General features: G+C 35.7%; 1 protein-coding gene across 1 annotated transcript in view; it reads left to right on the top strand.

Annotated features, from left to right (window-relative positions):
• C2H8orf34 (chromosome 2 C8orf34 homolog) overlaps positions 1 to 17,552 on the top strand; it is a 135,763-nt gene that overhangs the window by 19,657 nt on the left and 98,554 nt on the right. The window contains exons 2-3 of the mRNA XM_062568535.1: positions 11,533 to 11,680; positions 12,684 to 12,815. Of these exons, the coding sequence (XP_062424519.1) occupies positions 11,533 to 11,680; positions 12,684 to 12,815 (280 nt within the window). The remainder of the gene's footprint in view (positions 1 to 11,532; positions 11,681 to 12,683; positions 12,816 to 17,552) is intronic.

The raw sequence follows: 17,552 nt of genomic DNA, 5'->3' as shown, positions 1-17,552 counted from the left end.
ATTTGTGCCCAGATTGCAAGTATTACCGATTTGATGAATATCTACGTATAAAGCTGTTCCTTTCTCCACGTGATACTCTGCAGTACATCCACTGTATATGTGACTCTACCTGTCTGGCAGGGTAGTGGAAGATTGTCTAGTGATGCTGGTAATGAATTCTGTGCATAAATGTTGATTTTAAGAATGTTTTGATATAAATTATCTAAATGATTTAAAGTTGTAATTGCAGATTTTTTGGTTTCTGCATTAGAGTGTAATTCAGAACCCTGCATGAGATGCTAGTGTCCCCCTGCAATTCGTAGAAGAATTAAGAACTATTTAGAATGGCTTAATAAATATCATAAACAATTAAGTATTATATCCCAAAGCCCCATCCAAGACCTTATCTAACTAATTTGCTCAGATTTTAGAGTGATGAATTCTGTCCTGAAGACTGGGATCTGCTGTCTTTTTAAAAACACTGATGATGGCTTCCTTTTCTTTGAAAAATATGTGGTTGGAAGAGATGGTCACAGAATCCCTCTTTTATTCTCTTGCTCAGGAGCTATGAGATTATGCTTTCAGTGCCCTCTTCAACCTGCAGGGATCAGACTTGCATCTTCTTCCTCCCAGGAGAGTGATAGCAGCTTGTAGCGTAGTTATTCATGCATGTACCTTGGAAAGTAATCCTGATTTCTGTTCGCTTCTCCATGATCAGCTCTGCTTGATAGTGAAGCATCTGGCTAAAACTCCGTAGGTACATCAGATTACAAAAGTTCACTCTTACAGATTACAATTTATATATCTGGAGTAATTTCAAACAGTGGTATCTATATTACCGGTGGATTATCAAGATGGAGTTCTGATTGTGCGTAACTAAATTTCCCCTAACTCTCAGTTTAGATAATGAAATCTTTTATTGGCTCGTACTAACACTAGTACAATTTTATATAACCCCACAATCCTTGGATGTTATTATTTGAAATCTGGTAATAAAACCCATAACATCAATTTTAAATGATGAAAAATTAAACTGACCTGCCTAGTCTCTTTTTTAATAATCTACACCCCATTAAAAAATCTCCATAATTATCCATTAGATTGTGCTCGTATTTCAGATGTAAATTTATTGTAATGGACTTCATTAAAGAAAGTGTATATACAGAAGTGGAAACAACCATTGTTTCTAATTCTAAATTTAAGGCTAGTTTATGATTCTAGTATCTTAATTTGATGGATAATTTCAAAACAGTTTGTATGATAAAGGCAACACCTAAGCACCACTGTTTACAAAGTGAGAACTCCTGTTCAAAGTCTGAATTGGATGGTAGCCTCAAAATGGCCCAAGAGATCTGAAGAGGTATGCTGAAGTTTGTCCTATGGACATTCCAGTAATACCAGAGTTTCTTTTCTAGAGCTGCAAATTACTTAAGTACTGGAAATCTCTATGCATACATGCATACACATGAGAGATGGCCAGCAAGATTTGCTGTTTCAGGCCTTAGACCTATGACCCTGGTGTTTTGTCTTTTCAGTTGCACTTCCAAAAAGCTGTATTTGTATTAGTATACTTATGGTAGTTATACTAATTTTTTTTGTTGTTGTTTTGTGATCTTCTGTCATTTATTTGTGCAAACAGGTCTAGGAATTTTCCTCATACCTTCTGGTAAATTGTTCTTTGGACAAATGACTATTTGATGGCTCATTGTGCCTGCTATGCTAAGAACACTGTGTTCTACATGATTGAGCTTGCTTAAGGACTTAGGATTCTGAAACAAGCCCAGAGCTGACTGGTGAATCTTGAGTATGATTTTTTTTCTTCTCTTTTGCTGTATGCTTAGCAGGTACCAGTGGGGCATTCTTCTTTGCTGTGGTAGGCAATATTAACATACTCATAGTAACTTCTTCAGGAAATCCTTGCTCAGAAAAGAGAGCTGCAGAGTTCTGCTGATTTTCCTCCTCAGGTTCCATCTACACAGTGCCATGGCTCTGCATAAAGTTGATAGTTTTTAGAATAGAAATGTAAAAAGTTTGCAGGAAATCTGGTTTTTACCTACTTTTTAATGTTAATTGTTGATTTGTAAATGTCATATTGTTATTTTCTGTTCTCTTCAATACTGCTATACCAAGAAAACATTGAGTAAAATATCAGACCTTTTTGATGTGATTATTCATCAGTAGTTCTTGTTACACAATTAGTAAAATATTGACAGATGATTATGTAGACTGATGAAATACAAAGAGGAGAAGCTGTAGATTATTCATTTTGAAGATCAATGTTTCATATATATTAAGAGTCATTTTGTGTTCCATGTAAACTGCATTAATTTGATAAATAGCTTGTGTGAGGAATTCATGACCTATGCACATTTGTAAATTCTAAGATACAGCACAGCCTATAAAATCAAATTCATGATAATGTAATTTTAGAGTGTATAAATGTTGTCCAAAACCAGAAGGAGTTAATGTTTTTATGCTTATAGGAAGAGTTTGGATTGCAAATTATGAATAATGAATATTTTGTTTATCTAAGTTGTCCAGCCATTGCAATGTTAATTAATGTATTTCCTTGAATATATGCCTAACACCAGATAAACTATTTCACTTTTTTGCATTTGTGCTCATAATTAAAAGAAACATATTGAATATATTCAGTATTTCCAGCTATGTATGTTTTCTACCTAAGAGCAGAAAATCCTGTTCTGTAATAAGGAACTAATACCAAGCCAATCAAGAACTGGAAGTTCCCGTGAACTGTGAATCTCAAGCACAGTCATATTAGATGTTGCTACTAGACATTTTTGTGATTATCCACAAGGCAAAAATGTAATCTTATTATTCAATTGTATATGCTGTATGTGTACAGGAGATGGAAGAGTAGTAAAGAGTCATATGAAATGGAGGAGAGAGAAGCACAGCAACAGGTTATCAGACCTGTGGCTCTTAAGAGTTTACTTTAAAAATTGGTTTGGGAATGCCTACTTTAAGGCCATGCTGCTGCTGGAGCAACAAACCTCAGTTGCAGTAAAGAAAGTGGAGAGATTAGGGAATGTTCCTTCTGTCCTATAGATATGCCTGTCCCTTTGCTTCACTACAGGTGCACACAGTGCACTACACACAGTGCACTACATTGTTTCAGGCAGCTGGTAGGGCAGATGTGCAGCCTTCTCATGGGAGAAGTACAGGTAGACTTTCACCGATGTTATACCAAGTAATCAGGTGCTGCCAAACTTATGTCCTTTTCTCTCTCCTGCCATAGGAAATTAAGAGTAACTTGTTGAAAATTAGGGTTTTAAGTAATATGAAATTTGAACTGTTAATTCCTAGATCAAATTTATCAATGTCACACTTGTGGTGCAGTGTTTTTAGAACTAATAATGAGACTCATGTTGAAAAAAGTATAAAATCATGTCTTGCTTAATGATTTTCTTTAAGGACTAACAAATCAGTCAGTTTAATTCTCCTAAATTGTGAAATTGGGAGTTGACAAACAGTGTTAAAGGTGATAAATGTGAAACGTACTTCTGGTAAGCTTCTCTTCTAGTAATTTGTCAAATATATGATTCAGTTCTGAAACTTTATTTACATTTTTTAACTTCACTGGGATTAACGATACAATTTTTAGACAAAACCTCCCCCGAACTGACAGGTGTGGTTGGTTATTGCGTATATTTTGAAAATGTGTATTGTCTTAATTTTGGACTGGATACAATTAAAAGAGCTTTTATCAATCTTCAAAACATTTATATAGTTAGGTTCTAGTAAAGGACTAATGTTTTTTGGATAGGCTGCTGGAAGGAGGTGCATAAAATTCTTCAGTTACAGAGTAGTGATCTAATTCATCATGTCATTTTAAGTACGCACCTAGCTTTGTAATCATTTTCTTCTGATGTGTCAAAGCAGTCTAAGCTTAAGTCTTCTGATGAGTCAATCCTTAATATAGCTTTTTTTTTTTCTCTTAAATACAGTCTTATCCTTCAGACTTCCAATTATAAACCCTCAATAACTGTTACTGTAGTGGTACCCACAGAAGATACCTACTCTGTAAGTTCCTAATATAACCTGCCCTCAAAAAGTTCCATCTGTTTTGGGTAGGTAGAAGCTAAGTTAGCAAAGCCTACCCTAGAAATATGCTACAATTTTTTAACACTTCCAGTAGTGATTTGTAGAATGAAGTGGAACAAGTGGCTTTTCTATCACCTTAGACATTGAAATTGGGGTAAGATCACTCAGTTGAACAGAAAAATACCAGATATAACTTGCTGAATTAGGTTTTTAGGAAAGTCAATGACAAGCAGTGAGTAAAGTTCTATGGCCTGTGATTTAAGGAAATCAAACTAGATTTTTAATAAACCAGTGGTTATTACAATAACCACTGTTAGCCTTTGTATAGCCTGTGTTGGCCTTTATCTGTGAGTATTTTCCTTTCAATGTAGATACTACAAACCTTCCAGAAAACCGCTGCAATAGTTTTCATTTTCTCTTGGATGTATTGTGAAGTGCTTTGTCTTCAGAGTAGAATTTCCACTGGTTGGTAGAGTGATTGGAAGCTGATGAAGAATTCTAAATAATGCTTTAGGGAAACCTTACCATGTTTCTGCTTTAAAGTGAACTACCTTTGTTTGATAAATTATTAAAGTTCAGATTATGATATGATATGAAGAACCTCAACTGAGGAGTTGTTATGCAGAGAGATAGGACTGCTTTAAATTGTCATAGAAAATTGTTGAGATTCAAAAACTGTGGAAGAGAAAGTGAAATTGTTGACAGCAAATCTGAGGGGTAGTATATCTTTAATCTTTTATTCTAATATGACGTAGTTAATGTTTTACAGTAAGTTGATTCCAGTGACCTCCATTTTTGACAGCATTCTTGTCTGAAATGATTAAATGGAAGAAAGGAATTTTTTTAATAATAAAGCCAGAGAGCAAAGGTGTTTGAAGGTATTTTGTGAATTCAAAAGGGGTAGTAATATATTTGGGACAAAGATAATTGAAATACCAAACATACAATGTGAGGGAAGAAATTTGCAAAGGATGTGAAAGTGAAAAATACAGCAAGAGGTTTAGGTGGTGATTGTTCATATTATGATCTGCAGAGCAGAGTCTAGTAAACTGTCATGAGATTATTAATTGAAACTTCAGAATTGTCCGCTCTACCTCATCTATGCAAAAAGTTTTTGTTCCTGAGTTGCCGAGGGTGATTGAATGATTTATATCTCATCAACCATTGTATAGAAGACTTATATTTGTATCAGTGAAAAGAATATATTGTTCCCACTCTGCTCCTCAGAGTCTCCGCAGGTAAGATTAGTAACATAGTAACAGAACAATTTCTGGGACTGAACTGATGGCAAAGAAACTTTCAGGTATTTAATAGAATATATGAGCTGTTAGGGAAGACTTAGCTATTCAAAATATGTTTGTTTTTAGAATCTCTCTTAATACTCTAATTATGCAAACCAAAAGTTTACCATGGGAGTTGTTAGTATCCTGATCTGAGATATGGAAAAGACAGTTTGAGACTCAGAATGGTGGTATCCTATGTCTGAAACCATTACTGCTAGTTCTATACTGTGGAGTTACTTATCAGCATCACCTTTGGGGGGTAATTTTGTTTGCAGCAGAACTCTGAGGGACATAACATTAGTTTTGTACTTTCTCTTTAGTTGTACTTCCAAAGTAATTTCTTTGCAGGGTATGTGCTATAATATGTACTGCAGATTCATGCCATTAAATTTAGCTAGGGCTAAAATGGCAGGAATGGGTAGTGTTGGGGCTTTGAATAAAGCAAGTTTGTTTGAAAAGTCTTTGTCAGTTCCAGGTAAATGTCTGAATATTTGCACAAACACTGAAGCTGAATAGAGCTAGTAATTCTTTAGAGGTTTACTCCCAACTGTTTTTCTGCCTCTTGATTAGTTTGAAACGACTAGTGTAGGGCAGGAACACGGATAGAATTTATATAGAGATTTGTTTTGTGTTGAATAATTTATTTCATAGAGTATAGAACAGTGATGGTAATTTCATGAACACTCAGAATGCCTGGAAGCCCATTTTGAATATATTATGCAGTATGATTTTCTCCTTTTAATTCTGATTTCTCAAGTAGATTTAAAGTCTAGCTACTTTCTGAAATAAAGATGCTGATATTTTTCATTTTGTTGCAAAATAATACTTTTTTTGTATTAGAACCAGTGATGTTTACCTGTTCTAACTTCAGAGCTGCAAACTTTCTTGTAGCCATTATGAATAAAAATTGATAAATATTTTTCTTCAATTTTCTTGGGCTATTACTGTGTAAATCAGAAAAGAATTCTGGAGATGGCAATCTCTAAAACTTTCTTTATTAAACTTCCTTCCCTTACACAGTTACTCTATTACCCTTACACTTTATTTTATGTCTTCTTTGTTCACACAGCCTATGTGAAGTGATCAGCAAACCTAAATTTAGATGTCTGCCTGTGTTCTAAGTGTCTAGGCTCCTGTGAATGCTATGGATGATCCTGTGGTCAATGAACATCTAGTCAGTACAATCAGTGGAGCCTGGAGAGGAATTCTACATACCCTAAATGGACATACATTTGCTAGCCAACTGAGCAGCTCTCTAGGCTCTGTTGACTTCATTGATGAGCTCACCATAGACATCTGTGTGAAGACTCCTATATTTACTTTAATTTTAAACTGAATACCATCTGTATCTTGTAGTCTAAGCTAAGCCATCTAATCTCTTTATTTGATCAGGAGAGACAGACATCTGCTGAGGGCAATTCACTCCACCTACTTCAAAAGTCTAATTTAAACCATAAAATGATAGTGTAATAGAGCCAAAATACCTACCCATTCTACCATAGTCTGTAGAAGTCTCTATCATGAAAAATAAAACCTGCAATTGTTCTGTAGTTACTGTTATCAATTACAGAGCAAGATGGAATGTCTCTTAATTAACTTAATAACCTGATAGGTATGTTTAGACATAGCTAATTAGAGCTTTCTTGTAATTGGGCCTATGATTAATAGACTGTGAAGACTCTTTCATTTGTATTAAATACATGGACAGTCACTGGAAAATTAAAATTTGAGCCTGCATTGAATAACTAATAGAGCACCTCAGGACAGCGCAATTGTGAAAGATTACTTCTTTATAAAGAATTAATTCTTTAAGTCACTGATTCAGATGTGATTCAAGATCTTTTGCAGTCTTAGTAATATGTGCATGAATCCCTCTCTTAGAAATATTCACAGATTGACTTTGGAAGCTTCTTTAAAAACAGTTGAGCTTATGTAGTTTAATAAAATTAGTGAGTGTAAAAGGATATGAATATACCCTTATAGGAGAAACTAAAAATAGCCAGTTTTATTTCTGTTTTGCATAATGCAAGGTGCAATCATTGGAGAAGTTAGTTGCCAATTTTTCTGGAACTCATGTCACATTTTTGCCCATTTTTTCTCATTTTAATCAGGACAGCACCTAATTTGGAATGATATAGTAGGGAGACAGCAGAAATGAATATATTTACCCTAGTGCTGTAGCCTCTAGCTATCATTTGGGTTGCCTTTCACTCCTTTTCTGTGCTGCTCTCTGGTGGGAATTAATATCACTTTGAGCTACCAGGCTTCTTCACCCATTATACAACTAGAAGAGAGAGAGAGAGAGAGAAGAGAGCCCCACTGATAGGAAGGACAAAAGGATATACAGCAAAAGGTGGAGGTAGCGATAGAAAGAAGATAGGAGGAAAGAAATAATGAGTGATGAACAGTTCATCTGGCAGCATGAAGACCCAATCTGTCATATGATCTGTTTTCATAGTTGTGATGCTGCATACTGTACCTGGAAGAACATGGTGTAAAGGTAGAAGAAAAATTATTTTTCTTCTTATTTGAATTAGATTAAATTGGAAAAAATAGAAAATATAAAAATATGGGCTGCAAGATGGAGTTGAGCTAATATTTATTAGGAACATGTGAACATTTTGCATTTTTGTTTTTATCCCTAATTGTTGAAACTTACCTGTTGGATTGTGCATCATGAAATGAATCTAAGTTAGCTTCAATGACCTTGTGCCATTTTTATTGTGCTGTTAATGCAGAGGCGGCTTCATTTGAGACTAGTTGGTCTTTTCTATTTTCTTTTTCCTGTGAAAACTTACCTACTTAGCATATTGTGAGTCAAATCATACTGCTGATAACCTTAAAGGAATTCTATGTTTGTAACCAGTTGTATGTTTTATTTTTTCTTATTTAATACCTTCATTTTTGTAGTCTTTTCTGAACTGTTGTAAGAGTATATTTAGAGTACCATGGAATATGTTATTGCAGCTATCTACCAAGATGTCATTTGAGTAACAGATAAGAACCGAATAAGTTGTGGTTAATTTGAGCAAATTCTTTGCTCAAATTTCTCAGTTTCTCTTTTAATGAGGAATGGTGAAAAGATGAGAATTCCTCTGAGAGGTGTTTCCAAAGTATAATATGCATTTCACTGAAAGGGAGAAGAGGTTTTTTTACTTGAAGTGTCAGCTGAGTGCTCACTGAGTAGCTACTGCCTACGTGAAGTACCTTAAATACCTTTTCTTCCCCCCTCCCTTTTTTTTCTTTTCCTTAGCTGAGAACCACAAACAGGCAGATAATATTTCTCCGGCACTTGTGTGGTAATTTCTCCTGGCAATCTGCAGGGAATGACGAGAATCTTAGTGGAATCATGGGCTTGATGAATGTTGTCTGGGGGGATGAATGAATGGAGTTAGGTCTTTTGTTGGATTGGGTGGCAGAATGTTGTAGGAGGACTAAGGCAGTGGAGATCATGAAGTTTGAAGTTTTGATCCTACTTCTGGGCTCTCTGATAGTGTGCATGACAGGAGAATGTGCAAGCAGCTGCATGCAAATGTGGATTTGTAGGTAGAAAATATCTGAAGCTATTATCACCGCTGTTATTGTTGGTTGTGGTGGGGATGCTTTTTGCAAATTTTATGAAGTTCAGGAACAGTGCTGTAGTAAACAGATCTGTCTGACGTCTTGAATGGAGCACTTGAGAAACAAATCCCTAACAGTTTCTTTGCTCCTTTTTTGCAATGAGCCATAGTAAAGAATAGTGTTTTGCTTATAATGCCAGGCTTAATATCTGAGCCACCTTTTTATTGACTTTAAATTATTTTGACTTTTAATGCCATCTCTGGAAGTGCTTGAGGCAGATCACTTTGAGACTTATTGCAGAAATCAATTGTTCTAATTTTGGAACCACTTACTATTTTCAGTTTATGAGGATTCAAGTAATGTTTTCTTTTTTCTGTTTTAAGTACAATATTGGTGCAGCTCATTTGTTAGTCTGGATAGATGAAAACAGCCTCTATCTGTAGTTTTTAAAACTTTTTCTAACTACTCTCAGAGAATGAACCAATTCTTTATGCTCTAGGCCAGCACAAGTCTCTATATCAGTTAGGCCCTACTATAAACATATAAAGAGTAGGTAAAAAAAATGGTCCTTTGGAACAGAACCTAATTTCACTTCAACAATTTTTGCAGTAGCACTTTTTTATGTCATGCTATAGTGTTCTTCAGTTTCAGTGCTATATCTCAATATAGGGTAAAGAATCCTGTAATCAACTTTGTCTTGTTAGATTTGTTTTTGTTAATTAAAGACCATTTCTGCTCATGACAAATATGTCAGTGATAGCAGTAATCAGGTATCATTGTTCTTATATTGACATGTAGGCATTCTAAAATTTTTCAACTCTGTTATCTTTGTAATGCTACATTAATTTCATAACATTATTAACAAATTGTCACCCATACATCTCTTCAAAAAATTAACAGTATTAATGTATGTGTTTCAATTTTCATCATCCTGTTTTTATTAATACAAGACAGAATATAAAAATTACAAGCCATCATTCAGAGGAATGATTTAATTACAAGTCATCTATTACAGACTAACACTCTTCCATTTGTAATAGATTCCTCTCTGTGTAATGGAGTTCCTGCTACTATTATGGTCTATTATAAGCACAAGAATACATCTCTCCACTTGTCACTAATTCTACATTTTGTCAGGAAAAGAAAAGGTTTGCTGTTAGAGTGTTGCCCAGTAACCAAAAATGAATTACTCCAACTTCTGGACTTTTCTCCATGTCATGTATACAAGAGCATTTCTCTTACATCGGTGACAGACAGCCTAGATGAAGTTACACTCTATAGCTTTGCCATTTCTAAGTTTAGTAGCTCCATTTCTTCCTGTAGATTTCAATTTCAAAACCAAAGACACTTTTATTGATTCCCTGTAGATACTTAAAAAAATCACATTGCAGATAATCTTCATTTAATGTTTCTAAAAAATGAGATTGGGCATCCTCTTCGTTTTCTAAAATTAAATTTCTCTCTCTTAAGGTACTGCATGCTGTTACTCGTGTTTACTAGCCTTCCTTATACTTCCTTTTAACTATCTTTTCCAACACGATTGTTAAACTAAATAACTCCTTGTATTTAAGAAAATTATTCATTAAATAAAGTGATGAATAAAATATGAAAAACATGAAGAGGAGATAGAGTTAAGAATATGGATGTTATGGTAAGATTTGTGTGTGGGGATAGACAAAGAGAATAAATGCTCTTGGTAACGTACCCATTTTTGGGGTATTTTGTTGTATATTGCTTTTTTTTTTTTTTTTTTTTTTTTTTTTTTTTTTAACTTCATTGGAGCTTGTTTTGCTCTGCAGTGACAGCTACAGATTTTCTTTGGAACTATATAAAAATTAGGGTCCCTTCCCACATTAGTCATAGATTTCCACGCATAATACATGCCCAGCAGAGAACCACACATCTTTTCTACATTCCTAATTCATGAGTTATGTAGGGAGTCAGGAAGGACCTCAGCAGCAATAAGGAGTGAGAGAGCCTGTCTTTCTGCAGCCCTCCAACACCAGAATGTACAACAGCAATAAGACAGTGTGAATATGTGGAGTGGGGATGGTGCCCTGTTGACACTGGTGTTGCATCCATTTCTGCAGTGGTATGATAAAATGCTTTTCAGAAATGATACCTGTGAGAAAGAATGCCAGATTTGCTCAGCTGCATACAGTCATGTTCTGGAGGACTGGCTTTAAAAACTGGCTCTACCCATTTGATCAGACTTAGGAGCTCCTGGATCTGAATTTATATTCTGAACAGATCCTTGTTCCAGATATGGGTGGAACCAAGAAATGCACCAGCCTTCCTAATCTACCAGTTTTCATGTAAAAAAAAAAACTTGGCTATGTAGGTCAGAGAGAAGCTATTAACTGGTCTGAAAGGTGCTTGTTTTGAATGATTAGATGAGTAGGATTCAGGTTGTTTTAGGTAAAATCTAGTAGGTAAAGGAATGTTCAGGCTAAGATTACTACATATGTGAATACTTCAGAGGGCAAGGATAGCTGTAGTTTATTAAGAGATTGCTGTTTCCAGCTCTTTTCTGAAATGTTGAAAGCAGTTTTTTTCTTTATTAATACTCCTTTACTTTTTGGCCAATATAAGGTTAGATGCAGTATTTCACTATTTTTTTTTCCTTTGTTTTAATTTTCTGAAGGAGTTGATGACCAAGCTGATAACAGAGACACCTGACCAGCCAATCCCATTTCTAATTGATCATCTTCAGTCCAAACAGGGAAACCGCAGTCAACTTCAGAGAACATTGTCTGGATCTGCTGCCCTCTGGGCAGAGAGTGAAACATCAGGTATGAATGAAATGTTTTTATGTTCTGTGTGCTGGAAGAGGCTAGTCCTCAGTATAATCTTCCCATACTTTTGTTCCTGATTTCCTGGATGCCTGCACACCTACTGTACATGTACTACTCTGCAATATTGAGCATACATAATATCGTATTTGTCCAGAGTATACTGGATTTAATGTATATTGCTGATTAGCAGGTCAGCCTATGGACATATGATGTGAATATGAGTAAGAGTTACAGGAATGGAAACAGCCCCAGACTCAATGAGAAGGAATGTGCATCTAAATTTTGCTTGATTTCCCTGCTCTTCTTTCTGCTTTCCTTTTCCCTTGTCTTTGCTCTCCTTTTCCCTCCTGTGGTATATTTGTGCTTGAGGTTAGGCTATATTGAGATTTTTTTTTAATACACATTTTAACATGCCATCATTCCAACATTTATTAGTACTTTATGAACTGATTTGCCTTTTGAGATCTTCAGAACCATGAAAAAAATCTGAAATAATATCTACTCTGATTTTAAAGTAGAAATTTTAACTGATATTCACAAGAATCTAATCTAATTCTAATAAGCTGTTATTGGAAAGTTGGTTTGGTATTTTAAAAATTGAATGGTGATCTTCTTGAGAATGTAATAGATCCCCTTCGGCTGCTGGTAACTGAAGTGTTAATTGCCTGACAAATCAACCTTTTATTTATACCAAAATTTAAGTTTTAAACATAGGCATTCAACCATGGTACAGAACAAACAGAAGTTAAGGACTTTTTCATAACAAAAAATGAGCCATTATGTTTTTAACCAAAAACATGCTAATGAATTTCTCAAGTTTTGTGTTTAGGAAATCAAAGAAATAATGATATGAAATTCAGCATAAATCAAAAACAGGAGAACAAAAACAGCTTACTATTATGTGTTGATAGGAGATACTATTTTCTGGATTAGTTGCTTATCTAATCCTTGAAAATGATGCAATGAGTGTTGTAATTGCCTAATTCTATTCTTTTAACAGTAAATAAAGGAACAAGGAGAGATTTCAGAAGTTATGATAAACCTTGGCAGGTAAATGCAAAGAAGCCTAAAAAATCAAAAAGTGACCTTGCTGTGTCCAACATTTCTCCACCTTCGCCGGAATCCAAGTCATGTAAGGAAGTTTCAGTCCATTTTTAATTGGTGCATGTTTCCAAACCTGTAGAGTGTTCTTGCTGTTGAATTAGGATTAAAATGAAAAGCAAACCATAAGAAGTTGAAATGGCTAGATATAAACATTAGAAGAGTTTGACCCTTACTTTATTTTCATTTGCATTATGAATTTTTTTACCCTATGTTGTCAGGTATAATTAAGATAGAGGAATATTTGGGCTTTCATGTGCAATTTTACATTCAAATACTTGCTTTTACTTAATGTTTTTCTTTGCATTGTCATTTTACATGTGTAAAATCTATTCTTTAGATATTGATTTAATAGATTTTTCAGTGTATCAGGTGATGCAAGACTGTGAATTGTCAACACATTTTGTTCAAGATATGGGGTTGATATCAACAGAATACGAGTACTGCTCTGAGAGTTGCTGAAGGAGTCTAAATGTACACTGAAAGAAAAGGCAGAAAAGAAATAGAACAACTGAAGATAAAATTGTCAATGACCTGTAAAATAGAAGTAGTAAAAATAGATGCAGAAAGTTGTAATGAAATATAGTAGTTCTTATGTCTAGATTTAAGGTATAGGCTTATTTAAAAAAAAGTTATTTTTAAGCTTGAGTTTTATCAGATTTTTAGACAAGCATGTTGTATACAATATGCAATGCATATGCATGCACATGCACACACTAATATGTGTACATTATTTATTTTCATAAGTAAATTTTAATTTTAATATTTGGAGTATTGTAGCTTTTTGAAATTTTTATTTATTATCGCAAATCTTATTTGTAACTCTAAATATGATAAGGTGGAGCAGATAAGAACAGACATGTAGTACATTTGCAATAGAAAGCATACTGTCTTTTTCCTAAAAAGCAAGATAAGGAAGTCTTGCCTTTGGTGAGTCAGAATCTCCCAGTGGCCTCGATAGGTTAAAATATAGCAGAGCAATGGGAAGAATAAATCATGAGAGATTTATGAGTGACAGAGACACTGTGTTTTGGGGTAATTATCAGTCTTGTAAGGTTAGGAAGCCTAACCTTTTTGATTGAGAATAAACAACCATAACAAGAATAGAAAAGAGATGTGTGTCCCATAACACAGGTTTTCTCAGGACTGTATTGTTCCAGCATAATCCTAGGATTTATTTATTTGCCCTGGAAATGGAGCTTGTGTGTCTCCTTCTTTGCCATAAAGCACATTCCCTGCTTCAAAAAGGCTGAAATTTGATCTGCAGATCTACTTTTCTAGGCAAATGAATTTTTAAGTAAGTCCAGAAGAAGTGTGGGTTTTAATGCACTTTCAAGATTAAATAGGAATTTTCAGGGAAATGAACATATCTACTCCTAATTACAGTGTGCTGGATGACAGCAATTTATGGAGGCATAGAGTTAGAAACAGTGCTCCACAATGGTCTGAGCTTCTCCGGTCATCATATGAAGTGTTCTGTTCCTCCCCACCAGTGCTTCTGATACACTTCAGAGCCTGTGATATACATCAAGTAATTCCATACCATCTCCAAAAGATCTCAAGTGCTCAGCCTTGATCCTGAATAGGATATGCCACTTCCTTCATTTGGGTGTCCACTGCAAGCTTCATACTTAGCTGGCGTTACATTGTCGCATAAGAGAATATGAGAGAGACATAGAAGAGGTTGGGTGCTTTAAGCTGCTGGGTCACATCTCAAGCAAGGAAATAATTTATATATCCATAGAAAGATTGGACTCAAGGATCAGTGTTCCTGGGTTGAAGGGCATCTGCAGATTCTGAATTTGAATCCTTTTGCCCAGGATACAGAGGTCTTGAATTTCTCTGGAACAATAGAAGTCATCTTTTCCCTTAATAGGCAAAAAGAAGGTTTCTGCGAGTCCGTTAGCAGTAAAAGTAAGGCTAAGGAAAATGTGGATCTGCTGCTTCGTGATGGAGAACATAGAATCATAGAATCAGTAGGGTTGGAAGGGACCTCTGGAGAGCAAAGGCTAAGATACTTGTTACCGTAGAAAAGGCTAAGATACTTGTTGTCTTTTTTCCCTCAATTTTCACTGTTCAGGTTTACCTTCAGGCAGAATTTGTGGGAGTATAGCTTTACCAACAGTAGAGGATAATAGAATTAGGGAGTGCTGAAGGCAATTGGACTGGATGTATATAAGTAGGACCAATGGGATTTGTTCTGAGGGTGCTGAGAGAGCTGGCCAATGTCACTGCAAGAGCATTCTTATTATCTTTGAAAGGTCATAGTGACTGGAGGAGATTCCTGATGACTAGAAGGAGTTACCAATTTTTCTGAAGGGCAAGAAGCAGGATGTGAGCATTGTAAACTGATCAGCCTAAGCTCACTTCCTGAGAAGGTTATTGAGTAAATTCTCCTGGAAGCAGTTGTCAGACACAGGAAGGATGAAAAGGTGATTGGGAACAGCCAGCATGAATTTACCAGCTCATACCTGACTAATTTGATTACCTTTTACAACGAAAAGGTCTTTACCAAAGTCTTCACCACTGGCTCTGTGGTGAAGAGGAGAGTAGTGGATGTTTAATACCTTGACCTTAGCAAAGCTTTTGACATGGTCTCTCATAGTATCCTTAAAACTAAATTGATGCGATATGGACTGGATAGGTGGACAACAAGGCAGGTGGAATGTTGACTCTGCTGTCAGCTCTTGAGTTCTGAGGGTTGTGATGAGCAATACAAAGTCCAATTGTAAGCCTAGTGGTAAGCACTAGTGGTATCCTTAAGGGACCAGTTCTGGAACCAGTACTTTATAGTCTTTATAATGACCTGGACAACTGGGTAGTATGTGCTGTCACCAAGTGTTTAGATGAGTCCATATTATGGAGAATGGTTGATAAACTGGATGGCAGTGCTGCTATTCAGAGGAACATCAACAGGCTGGAGAAATTAGTTGACAGGAACCTCATGAAGTTCAACAAAGAGCAAAATTCTGCATCTTGGGTAGAATAACCCCATGCAATACTATGAACTGGGATCCAGCTGCCTAGAAAGTAGCTTTGCAGAAAATGAACTAGGATGCTGATGGACAAGAAAGTGAATACGAGCCAGGAGTCACTGTGTGCTCTTGCAGTGATGAAGGCCAACTGCATATTGGGCTGCATTAACAAGAGTGTAACTAGCAGGGCTGACAGAAGTCGTTCTTCCTGTCTCCTTGGCACTTGTGAGATGGCATCTGGAGTATGTCACGCTAAAGGCAGTGATTGTTTGAGTGAATGCAGCAGAGGTCCATCAAGCTGATGAGAGGGCTGCAGTACATGGTGTTCAAAGGGAGGCTGGAGAATGTTTTTTTTTTTTATTATTATTATTCTTTTAAGAAGAGAAAGCTAATGGGAGATTTTATTGCAGTTGTCAACTGTTAGATAAGAGGGTGTAGAGAACACAACACCAAATTCTTCTCAAAGGTGTGTGGTGAAAGGACAAGAGGCAGCAAAACCCATTTTTACTGTAAGGGTGGTCAAACACTGGAACAGGTTACCTAGAAAGACTGTGGAATACTTAAAACTCAGCCAGACAAGGCCCTGAGCAACTTTAGATAGATGGACCAGCTTTGAGCAGTAATTTGGACTGGAAGACCCCCTGATTTCATGCCTTTCTGTTTATACCCTTTCTCATATTTTTCTTCTTTATTCTGTTGCAGAGCTTATGTCTTAGGACTGTTTTGTTTAAATATTCATAAACTTGAAATTTTATTCAATGCTGAGAAAAACCCAAATTTCAGGGGAAGTTTAGGGAAACATCAGATGGATGAGTTTGTTTAAACAGAAAATATTTTTTTCCTTCAGCAAAGCTGATGTTCATTGCAGTGTGCATGTTATCCTTGGTCAGATTACTCTTCCTTATGCAGGTAGCTACAAGACTCAAGTTAAGTTGCATCTTACTTAGAATTCCTTCAACTGGAATTCCTTCCCAGAATTCCTGGGAAAATCCCTCCAGTCCCTGCTTCTCCCTGTTACTACCTCAGTCCCCCCTCAAACAAGCAAACAAACCTAGTATCTAAGAGATCTGAGTATTCATGTGGTGTGTGCAAAAACATATTTATGCTTCTTCTGTGGTCTGACAAGTGAAGAGGCTTGAAGTGAGGACTTCTACCACTTGGTGTACATATAATTTTTTAATTAGATTTTTAGATCATCACATTCTGTATTTGAAGAAGAACATATTTTTTAGTTTCTGAATAGTATGTGAAACAGAATTCTTGCTTCCCAACTAACTACTCTTAGGCTTAGTCGGTAGATCCCATGGTCAATCTGGTACTATATATCCTCACCCTGGTAGTATCCAAAGTACTTTGTAAGACAGTTTTGCTATGTGATCACAGTAAGAATCCTAATCTGAATGCTATTGTGAGATTTAAATACATGGGTATTTTAATGATCAAGAATTACACCTGTATTTTTGTTCTTTGCGATGCAAATAGAATGTATTTGTTAAATGTAGCTCCAGAGCTGAAAAGGACTTTTCTACTGCCATGAGCACATATGTGCATGAGTAAGCAGCCAGGTGCCTTACGAAGTGAATAACCTTCCAATGAACCTACTGCTGGAGGATTTAATGAACAACTGCTCTGATTCTTTCTACAAATCATGTCTTGAAAAGACAGGTATATGTAGATCAAAACAGTGTTAATCTTATGCTTATCATCCAAAAGAAAATAGTGGGCTGTTGACTTATGACAGAAAATTGATAACAAATCTGTGAATGAATCTGTTGTTGATGTGCATTTGTTGG

The sequence above is a fragment of the Rhea pennata genome, chromosome 2, assembly GCF_028389875.1.
Source record: "Rhea pennata isolate bPtePen1 chromosome 2, bPtePen1.pri, whole genome shotgun sequence".
NCBI lineage: Eukaryota > Metazoa > Chordata > Aves > Rheiformes > Rheidae > Rhea > Rhea pennata.
Note: the sequence above shows the minus strand (reverse complement) of the source record. Positions and strands in the feature narration are given on the sequence as shown.